The sequence below is a fragment of the Cebus imitator genome, unplaced genomic scaffold, assembly GCF_001604975.1.
Source record: "Cebus imitator isolate Cc_AM_T3 unplaced genomic scaffold, Cebus_imitator-1.0 Scaffold38, whole genome shotgun sequence".
Classification (NCBI taxonomy): Eukaryota; Metazoa; Chordata; class Mammalia; order Primates; family Cebidae; genus Cebus; species Cebus imitator.
In genome coordinates this window covers 332,056-347,453 of record NW_016107353.1, presented here as the reverse complement: position 1 = coordinate 347,453, position 15,398 = coordinate 332,056, and the positions used below count along the sequence as shown (strand labels likewise).

At 41.0% G+C, this 15,398-nt stretch overlaps 1 protein-coding gene across 1 annotated transcript in view; it reads left to right on the top strand.

Annotated features, from left to right (window-relative positions):
• The window catches only part of KDM5B (lysine demethylase 5B), an 87,318-nt gene extending 75,400 nt beyond the window's left edge, over positions 1-11,918 (top strand). Inside the window, exons 20-26 of the mRNA XM_037737436.1 lie at positions 1,278-1,457; positions 2,410-2,568; positions 4,522-5,007; positions 6,414-6,525; positions 7,544-7,698; positions 9,283-9,603; positions 10,134-11,918. Of these exons, the coding sequence (XP_037593364.1) occupies positions 1,278-1,457; positions 2,410-2,568; positions 4,522-5,007; positions 6,414-6,525; positions 7,544-7,698; positions 9,283-9,603; positions 10,134-10,271 (1,551 nt within the window). The 3' untranslated portion in view covers positions 10,272-11,918. The remainder of the gene's footprint in view (positions 1-1,277; positions 1,458-2,409; positions 2,569-4,521; positions 5,008-6,413; positions 6,526-7,543; positions 7,699-9,282; positions 9,604-10,133) is intronic.
• The last annotated feature ends 3,480 nt before the right edge of the window (positions 11,919-15,398 follow it).

Sequence of the window (15,398 nt, the reverse complement as noted above, 5' to 3'; positions counted from 1 at the left end):
GAGACGGGGTTTCACCATGTTGACCAGGATGGTCTCGATCTCTTGACCTCGTGATCCACCCGCCTCGGCCTCCCAAAGTGCTGGGATTACAGGCTTGAGCCACCGCGCCCGGCTGCCCTGACAGTTTTAATCCTGTAAGAATAAATATCAAAGGCAGTGAAATAGCAACCTACCCCATCTTCCCTAGTTGTCCCAAAAATGTCCCTTATGGCTGTTTGTCTAATCCAGGAACACACGTTGCACCTAATTGGCATCTCGTTAAGTTTCTTTTAATCTTGCAGTGTTTTTCTCCCCACCCCACTTTTTCTCATGTCACTGACAGTTATCCTATGGTATGCTCCACCTTCTGGATTTGTCTGGTTGTTTCTTTGTGGAGTGTTCTATTCTCTATATTTCCTATAAATTGTTCTCTGTATTTCCTATAAATTGGAAGTTAGTTTTAAAGCCCTGAGGTATCCAAGTTAAACATTTTTTAATAGAATGAATTAAAATGTCAGGTAATATTATATATTCTATATTGTATCACAACAGGAGACATATTTGGATGACCTACCATTAGTGATGCTAAGTTTTACATTGTACTGGAGCAACACCAATCCATTTCATCCTCTGTAATCTAATGCTTTTACTCTCCTTCTAGTTTCGCTAGCTCTTTCTCAAAATACAGTTCTCAGACCGGCAGTATTAGCATTGGCAATAGCAGCTTCACCTGGGAACTTGTTAGAAGTACAAATTTATGGATCTTCCTCTAACCTACTGACTTAGAATATTTGGGGATGGGACTAAGGAAACTGTGTTTAAATAAGCCTTCCAGATGATTCTTATGCATGCTAAAGTTTGAGAACCACTGGGCTGTCTCAACTCATATTTTAGTTTCCTGAATAATTTATGTTGAGTTGCTTTAATTCATCATTGGTGAGTTGGTTGGAGTAAAATATTGTTTTGTTGCTTTTTATTTGTGTAATTCAGTGTGAAAGTCTTGAGTTAGTACAAACCTTCATTTCTGTTGAACTCCATCTTAAAAAAGAATAAAAACCACCACCACCACCACCACCACCACCAACCAAAAAAAAACCTCAAACTAGGTTCTCTGAAGTATTTGTGTAATAAAGGAACAAATGTCACTTCTACCCCCAACATCATTGGTCAGTTGGCAGTTTATTTAATCAACATTTGTGAATTTAGCATGCTAAGATCATTAACCAATCTGAATTATGCTTTTTCTATTTTTCATAGAGGTATTCTTTTTTCCAAACTGCTATAATTTTTCTTATTAGGCTGGAGGACGTGTGCCAGTGTTAGACACACTCATAGATCTTGTTACACGAGGCCGATCTATCCCGGTACATCTGAATTCTTTGCCAAGACTGGAATCCCTAGTAGCTGAGGTTCAGGCATGGAAAGAATGTGCTGTTAATACATTCTTAACTGAGAATTCTCCATATTCTCTCTTAGAGGTAAGTTTATAACCAGCTCATCTGCAAGACCTTAGATCTCCTAGTTTGGTAAAATATGCAGTTCATCACGTACAAAGATGACATCATAGATTAATCTATATTCTATGAGTTGTTATTCCAGTAAAGCCAGGGTGATTCTTCTAATCTTCTGGTGAAGCAACCTTTAAATGTTTTCTTGATTCATTTAGGATAGCAGTTAGAATCCAAAGAAGAAAACTTTTTCCTGTTGGGTGAAATTCCTCTGTGTTGAAATTGGACTCTTAAACTTGACCATGCTTCACCCACCTGAATTTAGTAAGCCTGATAAATGATCTCCCCCATCTTTTAAAAGTGCTTTAGGCCAGGCACAATGGCTCACGCCTGTAATCCTAGCACTTTGGGGAGGCCAAGGTGGGTGGATCACAAGGTCAGGAGTTCGAGACCAGCCTGGCCAATATGGTGAAGCCCCGTCTCTACTAAAAATAAAAATATTAGCTGGGCATGGTGGCGTATGCCTGTAGTCCCAGCTACTTGGGAGGCTGAGGCAGAAGAATCACTTGAACCCGGGAGGGGGAGGTTGCAGTGAGCCAAGATCATGCCACTGTACTCCAGCCTGGTGACAGAGTGAGACTCCGTCTCAAAAAAAAAAAGTGCTTTAGATGGACTTTTTGTATTTTCTGTAAGCTGTTGCTTGTGCGTCATGACTGGGATCAGTCAGTATATGTCACATTTTTTTACTTGTTAATTGAATCAGGAATCAGTGGATCTTTCATGCGCCTTCTTCCATCTCCCTTTTGTAAAGGAGAGTCTCAGCGTTGACTCCTGAGTCTCTCAGGAGAACATGTTCCAAAGAAAATATTCAGTACTAAGAAATGCACATCATTTTTACTGCTTAGGCTTTTATTTTGGGACTTCTACCTAATGCTTTATCTGAAATTTATTTTACCATTGGTTGTGCTTTGTCCCACATTAGGTGCTGTGTCCTCGATGTGATATTGGCCTTTTGGGATTGAAAAGGAAGCAGAGAAAGTTAAAGGAGCCCTTGCCAAACGGAAAGAAAAAAAGCACCAAATTAGAGAGTCTGAGTGACCTGGAGAGAGCTTTAACTGAAAGCAAAGAGACTGCTTCAGCTGTATGTAGGGTTTTTTTTCTTCGCCTTTCTGCATTGTTGAGGAGAATAATTTTTTCTGGTTTATAGGAATTTAGAGAAAGCAAGTAGAGTAACTTGAAAGTGCTCAGTTTTACTGAAAAGACTTTTTGAAAGTTGTCAAGTGTAAGAGTTTTGAATGGTAAGATGCATGGAGGTGTGAAAATTTCAGGATAGGCTTCCCAGTCAGTGTCTTGCAGGTGCAGAAACAGTGCCTGTGGATTGATCCAGGAATGCTGACTAAAGATATTGGGCTAATATTGATAGACATATGAAACTGCAGTGCCAATTTATTAATTTACAGTAAGAAGGACATTTAAAAGTTTGCTGGATACTTTGATACTCATCTCGAAGACCTTAACATCTCTGACCTGTGTTTAGTAAATACTGTTCATAAGAAGATAAAGCAATGTGTAACCAATGTTACACACTGAACACCTTATCAGGATGAAAGAGGGATAGCTATGTGATGCTTTTTTTTTTTTTTTTTTAAAGACGGGGTTTCACCATGTTGGTCAGGCTGTTCTTGAACTTCCAACCTCTGGTGATCCACCCGCCTTGGCCTCCAAAGTGCTTGGATTACAGGCGTGAGCCACCACACCCATCCTGTGTGAGGCTTTTAATGGCACAAAGCATTGCCCGTCCCACAGTGGGAATGTATACTGAATGGGTTCATCCTTGGATCCAGGCATCTTCTCCCATTGATTTCTTTGTAGCCGCCAAACCTCTTGTGAGAGACATGGGTTGCCTTGATTTATTTATGTATTTTGACACAGATGTTCTTTGGTGTATATTTGTATATTTTGTTGGGTTCTAGACACATTTCTGCCATCAGAGGTCCTCCATTACATTTCTGGTTTGTTTTTATAAAGACTAACTGAAAGTTACAGTCTCTCTCTCCTGAGATGTATATATGTTGGTTTGAGACTTTATATGCAGTATCTTTCATAGATTTTAGTCTGTGCCCATCTGGTCTTTAGACCCCTGGTTTAAGAATTCTCCCTAAACATTATCTGTTAATTTGTGGTAGAACTCAAATGTTAGTCATTTGCTTTCCATCTCTAAGCTGTGAGAAGTTACCTTGTTATCATATAACCCACACATATTACCTGTGTATTATATTTACAAAATAAGTGGATTTAAAAAAAAATTTTGTCCACAACGTCGTTCCTCTTTTTTTTTTTTTTTTTTTGGGGGACGGAGTTTCACTCGTTACCCAGGCTGGAGTGCAATGGCGCGATCTCGGCTCACCGCAACCTCCGCCTCCTGGGTTCAGGCAATTCTCCTGCCTCAGCCTCCTGAGTAGCTGGGATTACAGGCACGCGCCACCATGTCCAGCTAATTTTTTGTATTTTTAGTAGAGACGGGGTTTCACCGTGTTGACCAGGATGGTCTCGATCTCTTGACCTCGTGATCCACCCGCCTCGGCCTCCCAAAGTGCTGGGATTACAGGCTTGAGCCACCGCGCCTGGCTTTTTTTTTTTTTAATATACCAAAGGTCATTTGCTTTTGGGTTTTTTTTTTTTTTTTTTAAAGCGATAATGGAGAGCTTATTCTGGCCTTGTAAGGGTGCTTCATCTGGTGAATCGTGATGGATCTGAAAGTGGATAGATGTGATCATTAGAAACGGTTTAACTGTGACATTTTTTTTTGAGAACTTGTTTACTATGTTTCAGGCAGAGTGCCCTTAACTTGTCATCTCAGCCCTGTGAGGCGTGCACTGTTATCACCTCTGTTTTACACATGCAGAAATAAGAAATTTAGCCACAGTGGAATATGTAGCCCCAGGTCACTCACACAGCTTAGTATGAGTCAGAGTCAGGATTTGAATACAGATAATCTACTCAGGATCCTATGCTCTTAACCACCAGGACTTTGAGTTTTAGGGAAAGGCTGAGTTCTCTATGACATCATCCTTGATTGTTAACTCTTTTTCAGATGGCAACTCTTGGGGAAGCTCGCTTAAGGGAAATGGAAGCCTTGCAGTCTCTCAGACTTGCCAATGAAAGAAAATTGCTCTCGCCTGTCCAAGATGCGGATATAAAAATCTGCCTATGTCAGAAGGCCCCAGCTGCCCCTATGATCCAGTGTGAACTCTGCAGGGATGCTTTCCACACCAGTTGTGTGGCGGTACCCAGTATTTCACAGGGCCCCCGAATCTGGCTTTGTCCCCATTGTCGGAGGTCAGAGAAACCTCCGTTAGAGAAAATTCTGCCCCTGCTCGCCTCTCTGCAGCGTATCCGAGTTCGTCTTCCTGAGGGAGATGCACTACGATATATGATTGAAAGAACCGTGAACTGGCAGCACAGAGCCCAGCAACTACTTTCATCAGGGAATCTTAAATTTATGCAAGATCGTTTGGGCTCAGGACTGTTATATAGCAAATGGCAAGCCTCAGCAGGACAGGTGTCAGACACAAACAAGGTGAATCTGGACTTTTCTTGTTGGGTTACTGGAATTTTTGCCAAGCTCTGTACCTTTCTCTTGAACCTGTAGCTTTGGTGTTGCTATTCCCTTGGTGATCACTTTACTGTTACCAGCACCCACTTTACCTGTTTCTTTTAGTGTCCTCTGCTCCTAATAGAAGTTGTTTCTCAGGCATTCTGTTTTTATAGAACACATATTTACCTTTTTCACAGATAGAAGTAATTTTTTCGTTTATATGTGTGCTGACCCATATATATTTTACATATACATATATGATGTATCTTTAAATCTTTGCTTGACTAAAAAGTTTTTCACCCTGCTTCTTCTCATGTAAGTCAATTAGTAGAAAGGGAAAGTGCTTCCTGCCTCTTACCTCTTTTTGGAAGATAAATTTTTGGAAGAAGTGTTTGAGCACTATGTTATCTCAGAGGAGAACTCCTGGGTTTTACACCATTTGCAATCTTTCTGTTTTGACCATCACTGGATGGATAGAGTTTTCTGTCATCCTCCATAGATGGCTGCAGTAAAAGAATGTGAAGACAACAAAAAAGAACAATCAGGAAGGCAGTATTCAATTTTTTTTAATAAGGTTAATCTGATGTTTTTTAATTTGATACATATTTTCATACCAGAGATATCACAACTCTCTTGTGCCATATGAACACAGACACATGGATTATATGAGTTAAATTGTTGCTAAGATCAGAGATGAGGACCAGAAAAAATAGTCTCTCTGTCCTATTTGTTTCCTTGGTTTTTTATTTCTTTGCAGGCTTCTGAAATATAGTGCCTGACACATAGCAGATGATGAATCAAATATTTGTTGCGTAGATGAGTTGTGGCATCTGTACACACTCCCAAAGTGGAGTCATTGGTGTTTTTTACCCAGGATGTGCTAGGAGTTTACCTTTCTTATTAAAGGGAGAGGACATAACTATTACTTATTAATTCATGTTCAAAGAAGTGTTTCCTCTAGCTCCTTTAATAAAACACTAAGGAAGATAGGGAAGTGGTTATGGATGATTTCTGACAGGTCCTCATTTGGTTTACTCAGGGGGATACATATGTGTTCATTGTATTTTAATCTTCAATAAGGAGAATTAGAAAAAGATTTAAAGGCTGTATGATCTGTTCTCACACTGAGAAAATGGCTTATTTCCCAGTGGTCTTTACATCTCTGAAATCAGTCCAAGTAAAACGGGAAAGATTAAAGGCTTGATCTTTGGGAGGATACGAGTTGATTTGGCCAGTTCTGAAATGCCAGGAGACTCTTCAGTAGGGGAAAATCAAGTTATTTTTTTTCCTGGTTGCCTGCCTGGGTAATGCAAGCTAGTGTCATTGGACTAATGGGAGTATTTTTAATCCTGAAGAGATTTTATTATAAAACCTTTTCTCTCTATTAGGTATCTCAGCCTCCTGGCACAACATCATTTTCCTTGCCTGATGACTGGGACAACAGAACCTCATATTTGCACTCTCCCTTCTCTACTGGATGGAGTTGTATCCCCCTCCATGGTTTGTATTTTGTTATTATTATGTAATGAGTTATCTTGTATTACTAGATTTTTGTTATAGATGATCAAGTACCATAAAAAAGGACTTTATGGCCAGGCGCAGTGGCTCATGCCCAATCCTAGCACTTTGGGAGGCCGAGGTGGGTATATCACCTGAGGTCAGGAGTTCAAGACCAGCCTGGCCATCATGGTGAAATCCCATCTTTAAAAGCAAAAAAAGAAAAAAAGGACTTTATGGTGAAATGTAGGATATATAGACTATTACATATTTGCAGAATAGGGAAGGGATCCTACTGAAGGCTTGTAAATGAATAAATGGAAAGGAAAAGAGAGGAAGGCTTTATATCCATTGTCCTCGGGGATTAAAGGGTTCATGCCACACCAACTGATAATTAGACACTGGTGTCTAAGTCACAGGCTCCCTTGTTACTTCATTACTTAGGAGACTTGTGGAGAATCTTAGGGATAATCCACATTTGCTAGAGTCCTGATCCTTAGTCACAGCATCTCATTTTGTGTCTAGTAATGTGGTTAGAGCTCCTTGATCTGCTCAGACTGTTCATGCTGTGGGCCACCATCAGTTTGTTTCTATGCTTTTTTTTTTTTTTTTTTCTTTTTTTTTTTCTTTTTTTTTTTTTTTTTTTTTTTTTTTTTTTTTTTTTTTTTTTTTTTTTTTTTTTTTCTTTTTTGATGGCCTATAGTATCATCTGATGTTTCTATGCTCTCTATCAGAAGCCATCAAGGCAAAAGTACAATCTCTTCATTAGCAATAAGTTACATGAGAAGGGGATTTAGTGTAGAATTAATACTAGTAATCAGAAGACTTAGGAAATGTAGTTTTGGTTCTGTTTATTGTGCTTTTAGGCACATTAAGTAAACCTCACTTAAACTGAAGTAATTTGCAATTTAAGGAGCGGGTAGTAGTATAAGGGGCAGTCCTTCTGTTTGTCTGATAGATCCAAATGTGAATGTGAAACACCCTTTGTTGTTAACATTTTGATTTGGTCTGTCTTTAACAGGCGTTAGTCCAGATGTGAATGAACTATTGATGGAAGCCCAGCTGCTCCAGGTATCCCTTCCTGAAATTCAGGAACTTTACCAGACTTTACTTGCAAAGCCAAGCCCTACTCAGCAGACTGACAGAAGCTCACCAGTGAGACCCAGCAGTGAGAAGGTGAGTGTCTGAGAGGCTTCTGGGCAAGGCACAGTCTGGGGTGGAGGTATGCTTTTTAGTGTCATTCTATCTAAATAGCATGGTGAATAAGATGGTATCTTTGATCCAGAAAAGGATGCAAACTCTCTACCTCACATTTCTGCTCCTAAGACTGTCGGTGAGAAGATAGGTGCTGGATATCATCTGCTATGGTTTGGGTATGCAACCTGGATTTTGTTCCTGTTTTAAGTCACTGTGTGAATATTTATTTTCTTTTTAGCAAATGCCTCCTCATCATTCCCAAGTGGTAATGGTGAGAAGCAGGGTTATTTTCCCCTATAAGAGAAATAACTGTAAAGATGATTGGAAAGGCATTTTGGGATAAACTCTTAGAATCAAAGATATTCCTAGAATCAACATTTTAACATGCTTTCTTTTACTCCTCCAAACCTACCAAGACAGCTGGCGTGAGGACTGGGTGATTAGACTGACCCATTTTGGTTTTTTTTTTTTGTTTGTTTGTTTGTTTTGGGGGGGACGGAGTTTCGCTCTTGTGTTACCCAGGCTGGAGTGCAATGGCGCGATCTTGGCTCACTGCAACCTCCGCCTCCTGGGTTCAGGCAATTCTCCTGCCTCAGCCTCCTGAGTCGCTGGGATTACAGGCACACGCCACCATGTCCAGCTAATTTTTTGTATTTTTAGTAGAGACGGGGTTTCACCATGTTGACCAGGATGGTCTCAATCTCTTGACCTCGTGATCCACCCGCCTCGGCCTCCCAAAGTGCTGGGATTACAGGCGTGAGCCACCGCGCCCGGCAACTGACCCATTTTGAATGCTGACTTACTTGAAGGATATTCCTTAATATTCTGTTTCTTAACATAGTTAAGGATACTGCTGCTGCCACTTCCTTCTGGTGAACTGACCGACCTATCACATTTAAGGCCCCTGAGAATACTACTGGGAAGCCTGAAGCTAAATTAGGGAAGAACTTCTCTAAAGATAGCATGAGGGCTAATGTTGGCATTTAGAATTTCATTTTTCATTATGATACCAAGTAGTATGGCATGATCGGTGAATATATTCAGTTAATACACCTTACTCCTTCCACCTTATAGGTGCCCACACCTTATAGGAGTAAGGTGTATTAACTGAATACATTCAACGATCATGCCATACTACTTGGTATACATCCTTAAAGAAGGAAGATATTACTGTGGTTCCTCAGGAGCCTATAGGTCAAAGGATAGACATAAACACCTAGACAGAACCGATAGAGTAGTTAGTCATTCAGGGATTTGGTGAAAGGAAGACTTGGTGGGCCCCTCTCCATCTTCTGGTATTGGTTGGCTAATTTGAAGGCTAATCACGTCTTTAACATTCCTTTTCCCAGTGATCTTTTGGTAGCACTAACAGTGACAGGGGAAGGAAGTATGTTAAACCCAAACTGGTTTAGACTGGGAGGGGAGTGGTTAAGATGCAGTTTTTTTTTCTGTGTAGAGTGGGGGATCATCTGATTTCTAATTTACATGTTCTCTTTAGCTTCACTACTTTTAGTCATAGGTGAACCATAGGCTAAAATTGAAATTTTCCTATCTTCCATCCAGAATGACTGTTGCCGAGGGAAGCGAGATGGAATTAACAGTCTTGAGAGAAAACTGAAGAGACGCCTGGAAAGAGAGGGCCTCTCCAGTGAGCGGTGGGAACGAGTTAAGAAAATGCGGACCCCCAAAAAGAAGAAAATCAAACTGAGCCACCCCAAGGACATGAACAATTTCAAGTTAGAGAGAGAGCGTAGCTATGAATTAGTTCGTTCTGCCGAAACTCATTCCCTGCCCTCAGACACATCCTATTCCGAACAGGAAGACTCTGAGGATGAAGATGCCATCTGCCCAGCTGTGAGCTGCCTGCAGCCAGAAGGAGATGAGGTCAGTGAGGTTTGGGCCATAGAGGACGTGCTTTCCCTTAACTCAGAAACCCTGTAAGCTAGACCTCATCTCGCTGGGTCTTTCTCTTCTGCTTATCTGCTTTGAGCTGATCTGAATGGATTGCTCAGCCTTCCCCCCACTGATATCTGTGCTCTTACCATCGTTCCTGGGTCTCCTCCCTTTTCTTGAAGAAACTCTTGTTCTTCCCTTTTTCCTTTTCTTGCTCTTCCAGCTTTCACCTTCCCGGCGCTAAGAAGGTGGGAGGGATGCTGATGTAATGCCCTTTGGCTTATCACAGGGCAGCGCTGTCTTTACCCCAAAGCAGACACGACTTGAAGAATGACTTTGACTCGGTTGCTTTGGCTAGGGGGCCAGCTACACTCATTTGGCTTAGCTGTTGTGCCAGAGGTCCCAGTGGTGGGACAGTGGCCGTTATTGGCAAACGGCCTGAATTTCTTGAGGCTGGACTGCCCAAGTTTGAATCCATTTTTTTCCTCTGAACACCCCATCTTCCTGCTCTTTGTAACCAGGTGGACTGGGTCCAGTGTGATGGCAGCTGCAATCAGTGGTTTCATCAGGTCTGTGTTGGTGTCTCCCCAGAGATGGCAGAGAAAGAAGACTACATCTGTGTGCGCTGTACTGTGAAGGACGCACCAAGCCGAAAGTAAAAACACAAAAACAGATACCCCCCCGCCCCCCACTTAATGTAATTCAGGACTCCAACCAAGAGGATTTCTTCAAATCTCAGCAAAGCTACAGGACTGGTACTCAAGCCAGCCTGTAAACGGTGCTATTTCTATTCCTTATGGGATCATTTTTCCAGGACTCTTTGAAGAAAAGAAAAAACAACTAAAAAATTTTTTGACACTTTTTGTATTTTTTCCTTAAGAGCTGTTTGTGGTTGTTGAGGTTTGAAAAGCTGACTGTTTTTTGCAGGGGTTCCCACCAATTTGGAAGGCATTGAAGCTTGCACCTTTTCATGTACAGCATTAAAATTTTACCTCTGTCTGGGATTTACCAGCTTAAGAGTCCAACTCACTTCCAGTGCCCAGAAGGGTACCCACCAGAAATTCCAGTAAATCCTCATTTGAGGAAGCTCTCCCTTGTTTATTCCTTTACCAGATTGGGGAAATTTTTTAAGTTTTTCACTTTGGGGGGTTTTGTTTGTTTCTTCTCTTTATCCACTTTTCTTTTTCCTGGTAGACTAGGTTTATTTATCTGAGCAATAACTTCCGTGTTGGTTTCCGTGGCTGGAATTAAAACAAAACAAAACAAACTTCCAAACAGTGTGTTGGTGCTTTAGCAATTGGTTGATGTACAGAACACAAATGTCTAGTTTCTAGTGTCACTGATGAACTAGTGATGTAGAAAAGAGACTTCTCTGTAAGTAATTGCCACAGCTGTAATTTGGCTTTCTCCCTGCCCCTTTCTTCTGCCCCTATTTTTTGGTAGCTTGTATCAAATGTTACAGTTTATATTGTGGAATAAATCCTTCATCCTAACATAACACTAAATGCTGATTATTTAGAGCCATTAGAGCACAGCTGCTTCTGCCCCTCTCCAGTGTGGGCTTACACAGCCAGAAGGGGCTGCCTGCTTTTGCTTCTGCCCAACTGAGTTGCAGTGGCAGTGGATATTAGCCTGCAAACAACATTAGGGTATTCTTCTTTTGTGTCCTCCTCTGTTTGGTGGGCCATAGGCCTACAGCCCTCACTAACAAAGAACCCCTCTGTCTTTAAGGACTAGAACCTGTCTTTAAAGCCATGCTCTTTTTACTAAAGCTTTCTCAGAATGTTGGCAAATCACTTCAATCCTCAAATCAGTCCTCCTCGTGGAATGATGCCATTATTATATTTGAGTTGACAGGAGAACTTGGTTTTAGGGTTAAGACGTTGGAAGGAAATCTAAGGAAAATTAATCTTCATAGAGGTCCAGGTTTAGTATATGTCTTGAGAGGGGACTTGTGAATTCCCAGGCTTTGCCTCCTTGTTCTCTTTCTCATTTCTTTCTAACTCTAGCTGTCATTACTGGCTATGGATAGCCCATAGCTATTTTCCTTGCTTTTCTTTTTTAAAGGGCTCTGTTCTGCAGTGGAGAAGACATTCCAGTGAACAGAACAGACTTTTGCTTACTTTTTCCTATTCTGTTGCCAGTATTTGTTTTCTCCACATTCTACAGCCATAAACCTGAAGATGAGTAAAATTGGTGGGTCTTTAATAAAACAACAACAAAAACAGCAGTTTGTGATATAGCAGAGATTTAAATGTACTCTCCCCTTTTATGCACTTCAAATAATTAAATCTCTTTAAGAATGACTTCTAGTTGTCTGCAGTTTTCTGCAGTTGTTGTGATGTTTCTCCTCGTCTGATGGGGGTTCTGGGGCCAATGGAGAATAGTCTCCAGAGTACAATCTGGAATCATCGTGGTTTGGCCTTGTTAGTATTCAAATTCTTAGAACCCCCTTCCTCACCCCCAACATTGAAATATGATCCCAACTGTCCCAGTCCTTTCTTCTATTGAGAAATTAAGCTTAAAACAAGACTCTGCTGCTATAAAGCCACTGCTTATTTAGAGAGCTTCTGCCATCTAGTACGCACAACCTCTGCCCCCATCCCCACTAGTTTGTCTTCTTCACCTGTGGTTGGTGCACAGTCCCTGACAATAGCATCCTTGAGAAGATGGGATCTTTGTACCTGTGAGTGAGGCAGAAAAGGTAGGCATGTGTGTATTTGAACCACAACCTCCCTGGATGAGAACCACTGACCATTTTATATGTGATGATGCTGAAGTTAAAGAGAATGTCAGTTGCCCAAAGATATACAACTAGTAAACAACGAAACCTGGGTTTTTTGTCTTCCAGTTCTCCTACAGTGTTGCTCCTGCCTTGTACACCATCACACTACCAGTGAACACAGAGATACGTTTACTTTCCAGTTTATGCCTTGTTCGTTGTATCCCTAAAATAACTACAGACTGACGTTGTGATCTGAAAACCATGTTTCATTGTGTGTTAGCTCTGAAGCTGGCCTGTACCAGAGAAACCTCTGAATTTGTAGGGAAACATGATAAAATGCACACAGAAACTGACGTTTCAGTTTCCATGTCAGTAGTCCTGCAGGTATGTGAGGTGGGAGAGGGGAAGGGCTGTGTTAGGTTAGAGCCTGAGCCAGGAGGAGGGTCAGCGGGTAAAGAGAATCTGGTGAACTCTGCACCAAAGGGTAGAGAAAGATTATGTAATTTGGACTGGCTTTACAGGAAGTTGACGTCTTTACAGCTTCATTTCAGTATCCTGGGAGATGGGATTCATTTTTCTAACTCAAGGGTAACCTAAAGGAGAGATGCCACTTGTGGTGGAGGTTGGTAAAAACCTGAATCTCCCTGCTTCCTTCTCCAGTGCAGAGCTTAAGAAAATGACAATAAAGATCTTGAGGCTTTGGGTATTTTAGCAAGGTGTCTGAAATGTACCTGATTTTGCCATTATACCCATCATCAAAAGCAACATGGCTCTTTGGGTGTTGTTGGTGTAAGATTAGCCTGAGAATAGAGTAGATGTCTACCTGGAAGAGGGTGAAACATGGCTCTCTACCATTCCAGGTGGTACTCTGAAGGCCCTTTGTAATGGGTTTCCGCCTCTTTTTATTCCACTTAAAAATCTTGATGGATATTTGGCAGTCTGTTAAGACCTGCTTCTGGCTTAGGGCAGGCATTGATTGGTATTAGTACCCATGGGTGTTTTTCTGGGTTCAGTCTTGCCTATGTTTCTTGCCATATAGCACAGACCGGAATGGATTCCAGATGCTATATACGTGTACCAGGAGACAGAATTGGACAACAAGGATTTTAAGAGTCATTGCCCATTGTGATACATTAAGCCAGAGCTGATTATTCATTATCAGACTGACTACATGCTAGTCCATGCTAGTGTCAGCCTATATTAAAATAGTCTTTCCTTGCCACAGAGCTGCAGAAAACACAATCCCTTCTGATGAAACGTTGCTTCTTGGGAAGAAGAGGTGAGGAAAGCAATGAAGATCCCAGTGTCAGCCTTTATTGAGCTATGTATGAGGGTCAGGTCCCTCAATTCCTATTGACTATGAAGCAGCTGAGTGCTGGCTTCGCCCTCTTTGCCCCTTTGTCACCAGTCCTTTGCATGTGGCTCTCTTAAGCCTCTCAGCTTTCTCTTGGGAGGCTTCATGTGTAACTTATAACAAATGTTTCTGAAAACCTGCCTAAACAAAAAAAAATGTATATAGTAGGAATTTGTATAAAGTAATACTGTTGTAAATCCTGTCTGAGGGTGTAAAAATCAATTTGTAAAGTGTATATTTTCACTTCTCCCTTCAAGTTTGTGTGAACAAGTTTTCATGTTTCAATATTGCTTACATAGGAATGCACCTTATGTTTTTATCAGTATAAATGGAACATTTAAAGCCAGTCAACAACAGCAGATAATCCAGCTCCCTGTTTGTGTTCTGGGTTAATTGTACAAGGATGAAGAAAGTGGTGAGTTTGGGTGAGTTTCTTACTTTCAGGATAACCGGCTGCATTGCAATAATGGAATGGAATGGTGAGGTCATTTGACCTGTTCCAGGTGAGTGGAGGCCAAAGAATATTCTTTCTGCCTCCCCTTGGATGGGAAAATCGAGAAATTTAAAAGTTGCCCTAAAAAAAAAGTTGCCTTTCTGAGGAAACAAAAGTTATTTTCTCTTTTTAATATAAATGTCGAAAGGCACCCCCTAAACACCAAAACTTTTAGCTCCTGGCAAACTTACCTAGCTAGAAGTTGGAGAGGAGTACAGTTGCAAACACTGCCTCCTTTCTGCCCTTGTCAATACTTTTTCACTGACCGTTATTCTGCGAACCCACACACTCAAAAGCCCCTTTTGTATATGATCAGGACAAGTAGTTCAACAGTTAATTAAAACATTAAATTAATGGATGAGAAAAATACATTTAACCTAAATCTTATGTATATTAGAGTTCTCAAACTCAAAAATTGAGAAAAATTACAGTTTGGGCATGACGGCCTTCATTCATAATAGCCAAAATGCATTATCTATGATTTCTGCTTGAGCTCCTTTAAAATTATTTTTAAAGAATTTGCACAACAAAAGAGAAAAACAATTTTTTTTTTTTTTGAGACAGCATTTCACCCTTGTTGCCCAGGCTGGGGTGCAGTGGCGCTATCTCAACTCGCTGCAACCTCTGCCGACCAGGTTCAGGTGATTCTCCTGCCTTAGCTTCCCAAATAGCTGGGATTACCGGCATGTGCCACTACATCTGGCTAATTTTGTATTTTTGTACAGACAGGGTTTCACCATGTTGGTTGGGCTGATTTCGAACTCCTGACCTCAAGTGATCGACCTGCCTCAGCCTTCCAAAGTGAGCCACCATGCCTGGCCTAGGAATTTGATTTTAGAATTCTAAATATTTACTCATTTTCTCCAATCTTTTGTAAGAATTCCACCCACCTAAATTGACAGTTTTACAAGTAAGTAAATCAATTTGGTTTTTATAAAAACAACTTCACACTCATTTCATTGTGAATGATAACATAGTTGCTATAACAAATTGACTAGTATGATTAGGAACAAATACTACTCGAGAATAAAAGAGAGCAGGCCAAAGGTGTTCAGGCCAAGACCATGAGTACATTTTACAGAAGGAATGTAGAGGGAGAGCGCAGGTTGATCCAAGTTGCTTAAGAGAGTGTCAGTATCGTGTGTGGAGTATTGAGGGGCGACAGTTGGTTTTGTTTTTGTTTTTTTTGAGACAGGGTCTTGCTCTTTCACCCA